At 41.7% G+C, this 12715-nt stretch overlaps 1 protein-coding gene across 19 annotated transcripts in view; it reads left to right on the forward strand.

Annotated features, from left to right (window-relative positions):
• CLIP1 (CAP-Gly domain containing linker protein 1) overlaps positions 1-12715 on the forward strand; it is a 124192-nt gene that overhangs the window by 44097 nt on the left and 67380 nt on the right. For all 19 annotated transcript variants that reach the window (XR_005379127.1, XM_038574921.1, XM_038574927.1 and 16 more), the window contains one exon: positions 12354-12478. Coding sequence is in view for 18 of the 19 variants with exons in the window: in XM_038574921.1 (XP_038430849.1) it covers positions 12354-12478 (125 nt within the window). In the remaining variant the exon portion in view is untranslated. The remainder of the gene's footprint in view (positions 1-12353; positions 12479-12715) is intronic.

The raw sequence follows: 12715 nt of genomic DNA on the forward strand, positions 1-12715 counted from the left end.
ATTATTATTCTTTTGGTTTTTATTTTTATTTTATTTAAAAAATATTCAATTTATTTATTCATGAGAGACACAGAGAGAAAGAGAGGCAGAGACATAGGCAGAGGGAGAAGCAGGCTCCCTGCAGGGAACCCGACGTGGGACTCGATCCTGGGGCTCCGGGATCATGCCCTGGGCTGAAGGCGGCGCTAAACCACTGAGCCACTGGGGCTACCCAGGTTTTTATTTTTTTTTTAATATTTTATTTATTTGAGAGAACTAGAGCACAAACCAGGGGAAGGGACGGAGGGAGATGGAAAAGCAGACTCCCTGCGGAGCAGGACCCTGGGATCATGACCTGAGCCAAAGGCAGAAACTTAACTGACTGAGCCTCCCAGGTGCCCCTAGCATTTTATTTTTAAAATGACAAGCTTTATTTTCTTACGAGCTGCTCCCAGAGCTCTTAACACAAAGAATCTTAGTGTAGATCTGTAGGTCTTTTGGATACTGTGAAAGAAGAAAAGTCTTCCTGAGAATTAAAAAATACCTTTATTCGTAAGATTTATTTTGTGTGTGCTTGAACCTTTTTTATTTTATTTTATTTTATTTTATTTTATTTTATTTTATTTTATTTATTTATTTATTGTGTGTGCTTGAACCTTAAATAACTGTAGTTCGTCCAGTATATATACTTCCTTCATGTGTCTTCCTTGATTTGTTCATTGTTAGGTTTATGAGATTTATCTCTAACTTATTAATTTAAAACACACTCATAGTAGGGTCATATTGTGTAAACACCTCTTCACAATATACTTCTGTAGGTTTGAGACATTTCTTTGCTGGTAATACAACCCTATTTAAAATAATAAGTTACTGTTTGGTATCACACTCTTTGGAAGTACTGCACTTAGTTTAATTATACACGTTAGATTGTTTCCATTGTTTTCCCCAGAAATGTTTGCATAGAGGAATATATAAACATTTATTTAATTTTTTTTTTTTAATTTTTTTTTTAAATTTATTTATGATAGGCACACAGTGAGAGAGAGAGAGGCAGAGACACAGGCAGAGGGAAAAGCAGGCTCCATGCACCGGGAGCCCGACGTGGGATTCGATCCCGGGTCTCCAGGATCGCGCCCTGGGCCAAAGGCAGGCGCCAAACTGCTGCGCCACCCAGGGATCCCTATGAGAGATACATAGAGAGAGGCAGGGAGATAGGCAGAGGGAGAAGCAGGCTCCCCACAGGGAGCCCAATGCGGGACTCGATCCCAGGACCCCAGGATCACAACCTGAGCCAAAGGCAGACACTCAACCACTGAGCCACCCAGGCGTCCCTAAATATGCCCTTTTTAATAAGTTGGTTTCTTCTGTTTTTCTCAGTCCTCTTACCAGTGACTGAGAACCCCCAAATCTACAAGTCTGGTTGTGACATCACCCTTTCGTGGGACATTTGTTTGTCATCTGCCTGGTCGGGTTCCTGTGCTCTGGGGAAACTATTCTTTACTATGACCTCTCTGTACCTTGATTGAGGAGACAGTAGCTGTTAGCAGAAAGATCTGTTATTTTGTATACTCCAAAGTTGAGAAGACTCTAGATGTTCACATTATGTTAAAAATTCTTTATGAAGGGGCACATGGGTGGCTGAGTGGTTGAGTGTCTGCCTTTGGGTCAGGTTGTGATCCCGGGATCCTGGAATCGAGTCCGGCATCAGGCTCCCTGCAGGGAGCCTGCTTTTCCTCTGCCTCTCTCTCTGCCTGTCTCTCTCTGTCTCTCATGAATAAATAAATAAAATCTTAAAAAAAAAAAATTCTTTTTGGAGACCTGGTCTGAATATGGAGATTTTTTCCAGCATGATAGATTCTTCTTGGGGAAATGCAGAGAACCTGGAAGAAGCTGGTTCCAGCTGCTGCTCCCTTTTTTGCAGAGCCAGGGTGGGCCAGGTCCCATTTTAGTGCTCATGGTGGGTGCAAACGCCCCTCTTCCTGCTCACTGCTCGCAGTTTTGAGGGGGTAGAATAAGTGTGCTTTTACTTCTGAGGCCTAGGAATGCATAATACTATCTATCCGCCCGACAGATTTCATGTCTTGTTCCAGCTTCCCCTTTCCTCTCTCCAGCCCTGTTGTCCTACACAGGCTCAAGTAGGTCACATCACCGTTGCCTGGACCGTCACACTGCTGCCACACTGCTGTCCATGCTACTAGCCTGTCTCTCCCCAGGTCTGTTCTCCACACTGTCATAGAGTGGTGCATCTAAAATGTAGATCTGCTTATGCTAGTCCTGCATAACACCCGTGGTGGTGCCCTCTGTGTCTGCAGCAGTGGTTTTGTTTTTGCTCCTGGAGAGTTTTCTCCAGGAGCGGTCCCTGGGCCTGGCTAATTAGTGTAGGTAGGTTCTTTTTGCAAATGTAAGATACCTTACAGATATCAAAGCTGATATCTCTCCAGCCTTGAGAACTTTATGCAGGCTCCTGGGGCTCAGGAATTTTCTGGTCGAGGACGCAGGTCACCCTGTCCTACTGTGGGATTCAGAGAGATTAAAGATTGACTACCAAGTCTAATGTTGAAAAGCCTGTTACTAGATCACGTCTTCTAACTCTTGGTATTGCTTTCATGAAATCTTTAAGCAGAATTACCAAAATATCTTAGAGCCCATCTAAGGGCCCAGGAGTTTGGGCAAAGACATTCTTTTTTTAAAGAATGTTTTGAATCAGGGTTTATGGGGATGGAAAAATGTAGAAATCCTCTTTGCAGCTTCTCAGGTTGGCAGTGGATTTGTTTGACAACTTTTAGCTTCTAGGTAACCCTTTTCAGGGGACATCTGTTTAATATGCACACACAGTTAGCTGTGTGCTCTTTTCCTGTGGTAGTATCCTAGAAATACTGTGAATGATACAGTGAAATATTTACAGTTAATCTGGTGGTTGGGGATACTAGCATCTTTATACATTTTTGTATGTCTTTTATTTTAAAAAATAGATGCTATGTGACACTCAGCATTTCAGTTTTCTGTGTTGCTGGCTCCTTAAGGGAATCCCATTTTGCTGCTGTACATACATCCATTATCATTACCATCTTTTGAACTGAACTTGTCTTTTAGGTGGGTATAAAGGATAGCTGGTATCTACTTTTTTTTTTTTAATTTTTTTAATTTCAATTTTTTAATTTTTTTTCTCTTCTTCATGAGAGAGAGAGAGAGGCAGAGACACAGGCAGAGGGAGAAGCAGGCTCCATGCAGGGAGCCCCATGTGGGACTGATCTCCAGGATTACGCACTGGGCCGAAGCCAGGCGCTAAACCACTGAGCCACCCAGGGATCCCCTCTATTTTGTTTTTAGACTGCTTTATGGAGGTAAAATATATGCATCCATTGTAAGCATACAATTCAGTGATTTTTTAAAAAGATTTTATTTATTTGAGAGAGTGAGAGCTGGGGAGGGGGAGAGGGAGAGGCCAGCTCTCCACAGAGCAGGGAGCCTGAAGCTGGGCTTGATCCCAGGACCTTGAGCCACCCAGGTTCCCCGTGATTTTTAATAAATGGATAGAGTTATGCAGTCACTACAGTCCAATTTTAGAATATTTCTGTTGCCGCTGGCAAGTCATTTCCCACTGCCACCTCCGGCCCCAGGCAATCACTGATCTGCCTTCTGTCTTACACCTTTCCTGGACATTTTGTGTAAGTGCCGTTATGTTATATAGTGTTTTTGTGTCTGGCCTCTTCCACATAACATGTTTTAAGGCTCCTCATGTTGTAGTTCATTGCTATTATTGGCTAAAATATTCCGCTTGAGGGGTATACCATATTTTATTTATCTATTCACTATTCATTAACTTAAGTTTTCATTAAAGGAAATCATGCTCCTAGTTCCGAATGTCCTGATTTTGGTACTTACGAGCTTGTGTGAAAAATTCAGTAGTTCTGTGCCCTTGCTCTGATATAACAGATTAACTGTCCATCCCCACCCTCCTTTTTTTTTCTTCCTGGGAAGGGAAGATGAATTTCAAGAGTTAACATGCAAATGAAGCATAACTTTTTCTTCTTTTAACATTGTCTTCATGATTATGTTATCTTTTCTTTACCTGTTTGTTCTCAGGAGAGTTATTAGAGTTTTTGAGAGAGCATCTGTTCTACATCATCTGCATTTGTCCTGTTAATTTTTTTTTTAAAGATTTTATTTATTCATGAGAGACAGAGAGAGAGAGGCAGAGACACAGGGAGAGGGAGAAGCAGGGTCCATGCAGGGAGCCCGATGTGGGACTCCATCCTGGAACTCCAGGATCACACCCTGAACCAAAGGCAGATACTCAACTGCTGAGCCACCAGGTGTCCCTTGTCCTGTTAATTTTCTAAGGGGGTTTACTGTCATAGATTGGGAAACTCAAAATGATGACATAAAGGGAGTAAAAAAACTACACTTCTTTAGCCTAGAGAACTTGTAACAGCTGTATTTAACACCCTCCAGTCCGTTCAGGAAGTATGCTGAGTGTCTACCCTGTTCCAGGCCTTTTCTTAGTGCTGTAGGTTTGGCAGTGACCAGAACCAAACACTGCTATCTATTAGGGCTTCCCATTACATTCAAATAAAAATCTGAATTCCTTCCTGGGACCCGCAGGGCCCACATGATCTGGACCCTGCCCACTCTCTGAACCCCTCTCTCTCTACATGTCCTCCTGCCTCACTCCACTCAGCTACACTGGCTTCCTTGCGGTTTCCTAAACCCCAGACTCATCTGCACCTTGAGATTTCTTGGTTCTTCTACTTGGAACATACTGCTCCTAGGTCTTTGCATGATTGGTGCCTCGTAGTCATTCGAGCCTTGGTTCAAAGGTCACCTCCTCAGGAATCCTTTCCCTGCCACCCCAACTGGAAAAAAGACCCTCCAAAGGCACTGTCCCATCACCCTATTTTGTTTTGTTTCCTAGAGCTCTATACTACTTAAAACATTCTTTTCAGTTACTTCCATGTTCATTGTCCATTCTCCCCTGACCAGAATTTAGGCTCCATGGAAATCTAGAGAGACTGTATGTCATTCACAATCCACTTAGGATAGTGCCTGACACATAGTAGGTACCCCTAAAGATTGTTAAAGAATGAGACGGTTTTCAGTATAGCTGTCACAGCTATACTGAAGGGAGGGAAGGAGTAAAATTGTCAAGTATGACAAGAGGTGTAGTTAGGACCCATGTGTAAAAGGGCAGGAAGGTTTTACCATTGTCTGTGGGAGACTTGCCTGGAAGAAGTGCCCAAATGGGGTTGGCTCTCTAGTTGAGTTAATAAAAAATACCTGTGCTGGCACCTTCATTTTACAGCTGATTAAGTTTTAAGTCAGGGCTAAATTTGTACTTGGTAAATACCAGATAGCCACATTTACCTTTTTATAAATACAATGCTTAGGGTGCCTGGGTGGCTCGGTCAATTAAGCAGCTGAGTCTTGGTTTCAGCTCAGGGTCCTGGGATTGAGCCCTGCATCGGGCTCCATGCTCAGCAGGGAATTTGCTTGAGAGTCTCTCTCTCTCTCCCCGCTCTGGCTCCTCCCCCCTACTCATGCTTTCACTCTCTCAAATAAATAAATAAATATTTTTAAAAAGCTGTTTAGGGGGGAAAAAAAAAAGCTGTTTAGGGGACCCCTGGGTGGTGCAGTGGTTTGGCGCCTTTGGCCCAGGGCGTGATCCTGGAGACCCGGGATCGAGTCCTGTGTCGGGCTCCCTGCATGGAGCCTGCTTCTCCCTCTGCCTGTGTCTCTGCCTCTCTCTCTCTTTCTCTCTCTATCGTGAATAAATAAATAAAATCTAAAAAAAAACAAAAAAAAACAAAATAAAAAGCTGTTTAACTTAGAATATGGCAAAATAAGAGACCACCTGACAAAGTTCTGTTGCTCACAATATTCTTGTGAAACAGTCCCTCATTAGCACTCATTGGACATTTGATACTTGTGTAAACCAAGGCACAGTGAGATTCATGGCTTGTTTGGGATTGATCATAAACAGAGAGCATTAAGGGTTTCCTCTTTCCTGTTTGTAGTCCCGCTTTTTAGCCAGCAGAATTTATCAGTGTTCTTATTTGTACAGGAGTTTGCAAGAAGGGCATTTGTCTGTTCCCACCATGTTTTGTAGAAACCTCTTAAAAGTATTTACTATTCTTCACTAGAATTACTTGTCCCACTTTCTCTACCAGTGGCCAACACTATTCTGTTTATATTTGTAGCCCAATGACCCAAGTACTCAAGAAATATATATTGAATGAATGAATGAGAACTTAAAAATCTGAGATTTTCTAAAGTATGAAAACTGGCTTTGTTTTCCTTTGAGTTTTTAAATTAATTTTGTCTCCAGTAATAACTTCTAATTTTGACTTAGATTGACCACACTTTAGGAGTTAATATGCTCATATCCTGAGATTAAAGATAGTAAATGGTAGTTGTATTTGCCATGGATCTAGTTTTTTGTTTTTATGTTGAAATTTTTTTCCCTAAGAATCTTGCTATCTGGGATCCCTGGGTGGCTCAGTGGTTTAGCGCCTGTCTTCGGCCCGGGGTGTGATCCTGGAGACCTGGGATCGAGTCCCACGTCGGACTCCCTGCTTGGAGCCTGCTTCTCCCTCTGCCTGTGTCTCTGCCTTTCTTTCTCTCTGTGTCTCTCATGAATAAATAAGAATAAGATTCTTTTTTTTTTTATTTTTATTTTTATTTTTTTTTGTTTAATTAAGAATAAGAATCTTAAAAAAGAAGCTTGCTATCTGTACCTAAAACATAGATTTGAAAATTGTGGCTTATATCTAATGTAACTGCACATACTAAAATACTGTGGATCTCTGGAACATTTGAAAAGTAAAACTAACCTTATACAATTGTGTTTAAATGCTTAGAAAAAAATCTGTAGAATGATTAAGTAGAAAAGCATTCAAGTGATTTTAGGACTTAATGTGACTTCCTGTCTCTGTTGATATTTTGAGCAACTACCAATGATATTTTACAGGAAGAGGGAAAGCATATTGACTGTCATATGAGTCAAGTGTTCGGAGTTTAGTGGGAGAAAAAGTATAAAAAACCACCCATCCGGGACACCTGGGTGGCTCAGTGGTTGAGCATCCGCCTTTGGCTCAGGGCGTGATCCTGGGATCTGGAATCGAGTCCCACGTCGGGCTCCTTGCATGGAGCCTTGCTTCACCCTCTGCCTATGTCTCTGCCTCTGTCTCTCATGCATAAATAAAATCTTAAAAAAACAAAAACAAAAAAACACCCATCCTAGGAACCGGTAATCATCCATTTCAAATAAATTTTGTGGCTTGATATTTTTTCTTCAGGGTAAATGCATATTTTATTACCTGCCTTTAGAGAAATAGTTGCTTGTCTGCTGTTGATGTTTTTTAAATTCTTAAATTTTTATTTTTTTATAGTAAACAAGACATTTTCTTTTTTTTAAGACTTTATTTGTGAGAGAGCACAAGCAGGGGGAGCAGCAGGAGAGGGAGGAGTAGGCTCCCCCTTGAGCAGTGAGCCTGACACAAAGCTTGACCCCAGGATCATGACCCGAGCTGAAGGTGGATACTCGACCGACTGAGCCACTCAGGTGCCCCAGGATTTTGTACTTTTAATTCATAAAGAGAACTTCCTTTGAAGTGAGTGGTCAGGGGGTACCTGGGTGGCTCAGTTGGTTAAGCATATGCCTTCGGCTCAGGTTATGATTTCAGGGTCCTGTCAGCAGGGAGTCTGCTTCTCCTTCTGCCTTCTCCCAGCTGCTCATGCTCTGTCTCTCAAATAAATAAAATCTTAATAAGAGAGAGTGGTCAGAAGGTGAGTCTTTGAGATTAGCTTCACTGCTACACAGACTTCCCTCTCTGAGTAAGCTTTTCCCACACTGGCCACACAGATAGGGTGTCTCTTCTGTGTGGGTTTTTCCAGGTGGGATACAATTTCCCCTGGTGTGGAAACTTCCTGCACTTTGTGCAAGCTTAGGGTTTCAGGGCTGTACAGACTCTGATGTGATCAATGAAACCTCCTTCTGATTAAAGGCTTTTCTACACTGATCACATCTATAGGACTTTTCACCACTGTGAACTTTTCTATTAACAGCCAGGTTACTTTGATTCCTGAAGCTTCTCTGACAGATAACACACTCCTAGGGTTTCTGCCTAGTGTGGAGTTTTTCCTGAATGGCCAAACTACCCTGTTGACTAAAAGTTTTTCCTACACCCCTTGCACTGATGGGGCTTCTCTACTGCTTGTATTCACTGATGTTTAACAAGATTGCCTTTGGCCCTGAAGCTGTTCCACAGTAGATACATTCAAAGGACCTTTGACCAGTATGTATTCTCTCACATGAGGTTAAGACTGAATTTTGCCTGAAGGATCTTCCACATTCTTGACACTCATAGATCCTCTGTCTCACTCTAGGTGAATCTTTCCGTAGTGTCCTAGAATCCGGGGATTTTTATTCCAGCTTCTCTCTTTTGAAAGAATTCTGGAAATCTCAGTTTGAGGATCCTATGGCCTCAGGGTGATTATATTTGTAGTGGGCTTCTGTCATCACATTGAAATAAGCTGTGTTCTGGGCGAATCTTCCATGACAGTCCAGCAGGGTAGTTGTTGGAAATCCCAATGTATCCATGCCTGCTATATGCTATTTTGTGGTTTTTTTAAAAATAAAGCTTCTGAATGAAGCCTGTGGTTTGATTGGACAAATTATTTACTGACCACAGCCTGTTAGACGCCTCTTAGGAAAACAATTGCCATAACAGTAACTTAGACTCACTGACACCCCCCCGCCCACGCGCCCCAAAGAATTCAACAGATTAATCTGATGAGATCACATTATCTTTAATGACTTGTGTTCTGTTTATATAGTGTTGGGTAGCCAGCAGTTCCGAGTGGTGTGGTGTGGGAGGGTGGAGAAAACTGAAGTGAGCTTATATAGGGGACTATTATAGATTCCTTGAACACCAGTATGAGTTATTAAACAGTCAAATGTGCCAGATTTAGAACTAGGATTCCCGTTAGTGTGGGCAAACTAGCTGCTAGCATATATCAGACTCTTACACAGTCACACACTGCTCTAAGCAATTTTATGTGGATTATTTTACTTCATCCTCCCAGCAGTCCCAAAATTATCACCATTTTACCTATGAGGAAAATGAGCTTTAGAAATTAAGCAACCTGACTCATTAATAGAATTTGAGTTTGTTCAACTTTAGAAGCTACGCTCTATCTCAGCATATCACTTCCTCTACTCACTTCTGAGACATCAGATTCAACCTCAGCTATGAGAGATCTTTTTCCTTTAGTCAGTTTATGTGGGAAAGTGGCCTTTTCTGTGTAAGTGCCAGTGGAGAAAATCACCTTTCATTTATCTGGTGAACGTTCGTTAACTGTCTGCTGTGCTAGACATTGAAGGTCGAGGTGCTGGACACAAGGCTCTTGCCATAGGGTTTCCTCCTATTCTGTCTTGCCTCAGTGACACCTGTCATGACACCAGAGCGCTCCTGTAATGTCCTGGCGCTGCCTGTCCTCTGTCACCCTTACATGGCCTTCCTGCCAGCAATACCTTAAACCATCTTCCCTCGTTCCTTAAATCAGTTGCATAAGTTTCCCTTTCAGAGGAAACATTGGCTTGAGGCTTTAACGTTATTCCATCTTCAACAAAGGGTTAAAACTGGAAAAAAGAAGTGTGTCATCCCAAATTCATAGAGGGCTATAGTCATACAAGATTTAGAAACAAATGCCTTTAGTATTAAAAAGCAAGACAAAAAATAAACTTAGCATTGGTCTTAAGAAACTAAGAAGGAGGGACCCTGGCTTAGTTGCTGGACATGCGACTCTTGATCTCAATGTCGTGGGTTCAGGCCCCAAGTTGGGCCTAGATCTTACTTACATAAAAATTTTTTAAAATTTTTCAAAAAGAAACTAGGAAGGAAAAAACAATAAACCAAAAGGAAGCAGGAAAAAAGGAAATAGTAAGGATAAAATGTGAATTCGAGAAAATAGAGAACCTCAAACACAAAAGGGAAAAATCTACAAGCTGGTTCCTGTTTAACATCAGTAAAATAAATCACCTTCCCTAGGTAATCTACAGTTAACACAGTCCCGCTGGTCTCAGAATTAGCCAAAATGATTTTTAAATGGGTTAAATAAATAAACCTACTTAAGTATCTGTTAGTAGGAACTGATTAGATAAACGAATGCATCCATATGGTAGATTAACAGCAGTTGCAAATACAAAGAAGGAAGTTCTCTGTGTTCTGCAAGGTATAATACAGTGCATATAAAACACCAGCTTTTGTGTAAAAATAAAAGAGAGGAATAAGAACAAACATTAATGTTTGCTTTCATCTGCATGTAGAAATGCTGGGAGGAAGGATGCATGGCCAAATCAGTAACAGTGCTTTCCTGCATGGTGGGAGTGGGGTAGGTTAGGACAAGAGTTCAGTAAGGAGATGCTTTCCTTGACATTTATTTCATTTTTATTTTTTTAAAAGATTTTATTGATTTATTAGAGAGAGAGACAGACAGACAGGCAGAGGGAGAAGCAGGCTCCATGCAGGGAGCCCGACATGGGACTCGATCCCAGGTCTCCAGGATCATGGCCTGGACTGAAGGCGGCGCTAAACCACTAAGCCACCGGGGCTGCCCTACTTATTTATTTTAAAATATTTATTTATTTTAGTGAGGGGGAGTGCTGTGTGCACACAGGGGAGGTGGTGGAGATAGGAGTGAGGGGGTGGAAGGAGTAGAGGGAGAGGGAGTCTTTTAAGCAGACTCTAGTCTGAGCCCGAGCCAGCCACAGGGCTTCGTCTCCAAACCTTGAGATCATGACCTGAGCCCAAACCAAGAGTCAGACACTTAACTGACTGTTCTAGCCAGGCACCCCTTGATGCATATTTATATTTAAAATTTTGGAACCATGAGAATGCATTATTGGCTATTCAGGAATTAATTTAAGTTCATTATGTATAAAGAGGGTTTTTTTGTTTGTTTGTTTGTTTTTGTTTTTTAATCAGTAATAAAAAGGTGAACATCCCAAAGGAAAAGTGAGGAAAGTGCCTGTATTGTGGTACATCTCTGCCATGGAATCCTAGCCCACCTCTGGAGCGTGTCAGGGAGAGTGAACCAGAAAACAGGGGCTATCTCAGGGTGTTGAGAACACAGACAAAACGTTTCTTTTTTGGTTATAACGTTCTTAAGTTCTTGCAGTGACTCCTCTTCATTATGGGGGGGGGGGCAATTTCTAAAGAAGCAATTAAGAAAAAGGAAGTTTAGAAAAAAAGGAAGAAAAGAAAAAGTAAAGAGTCTTAAGGGAAGCCAGCTCTAGCAGATACGGCACAGATTGCAAAGTGGCAGTAATTGTGGCAAATAATGCCGTGGCAGTAGTGCAAATATTGAATTTTCAAACCTGTAGAAGGACTCACTCATCACTGTGTTCTTGGGGGCCCAGGGGATTCTGGAAAAATGAGTATTTGAAGTAGAAAGTAATGGCAAAAGAAGGAATAATACATAGATGCGGTGGGTAATTTTGGAAGTAATGTTTGCATAGTACATCAAACGGAGGGGACGAAGAGTTACACATTAAAAAAGACAGCTTTGAAGATTCATGTGAAATAAAATATGAAGAATAATCTTAACAGTCATGAGGAAACAGCCTCACAATGGAAAATATCAGTAAAGTGAAATTATCTTAGAGAATTTATGTTTTCATGCCACGTACACTTAGGCCAAAACCAAACATGGATACGTCCTTAATGTGTGTGTGTTGTCACTTCCCATGGATGAAGACATAAAGGATGGATGAGGAAACAGAGCAGTGGTACAGTGTGCGGAATATGGATGGATTTTGTTTTCCTTCAAGGAATATATGGGTTTTATTTTTGTAGCGAATACTTATTTTTTTTAAAGATTTTATTTATTTATTCATGAAAGACACACAGAGACACAGGCAGAGACACAGGGAGAGACAGAAGCAGGCTCCATGCAAGGAGCCTGATGTGGGACTCGATCCCAGGTCTCCAGGATCACACCCTGGGCTGCAGGCAGCACCAAACTGCTGCGCCACTGGGGCTGCTGCGAATACTTATTTTGAAGCAGGAGAAGTCCTCTGGAGTAATAAAGTGTTTTCTAAGGAAGGGACTAATTAATTTGGTGGACAGCACAATGACTCAATATTACATAGGCTGTTTTGTTACTGGGACATATCGCTCTTAATGTAAGTCATCCCAGTAAACTTCACCAATCTTTGGAGAAAACTCTTTAAATGCTGAAGAGAAGGTAAAGAGAAGCTGTTGGGGGAAATGTGAAGTCTTCTACTTAATTATTCATTGCAACTACAAAGGATTAAGCTATGGAATTATGTCCATCTCCTTATATTTTTACATATGCTTTTTTTTTTTTTCCAGGTTGGTGGCACCAAGGCTGGTGTAGTCCGGTTTCTTGGGGAGACAGACTTTGCCAAAGGGGAATGGTGTGGTGTGGAGTTGGATGAGCCTCTTGGGAAGAACGATGGGGCAGTTGCTGGAACCAGGTTTGTTTGGAGTTGGAATCTTATCTCCCTCTTGCATGTAAAGGTGCTCAAACAGATTTCACCAAGAGCTGCATTAAAAAAAATATATATATATTTGTTTGAGAGGGGGGCAGGGTAGAGGGGCAGAGGGAGAGAAAGTCTTAAGCAGACTCCTCAGTGAGTGCAAAGCCCGAGGCGGGGCTCAATCCCATGACCCTGCTATCAGGACCTGAGGAGAAACTAGGAGTCCACACTTAA

The sequence above is a fragment of the Canis lupus genome, chromosome 26, assembly GCF_011100685.1.
Source record: "Canis lupus familiaris isolate Mischka breed German Shepherd chromosome 26, alternate assembly UU_Cfam_GSD_1.0, whole genome shotgun sequence".
Classification (NCBI taxonomy): domain Eukaryota; kingdom Metazoa; phylum Chordata; class Mammalia; order Carnivora; family Canidae; genus Canis; species Canis lupus.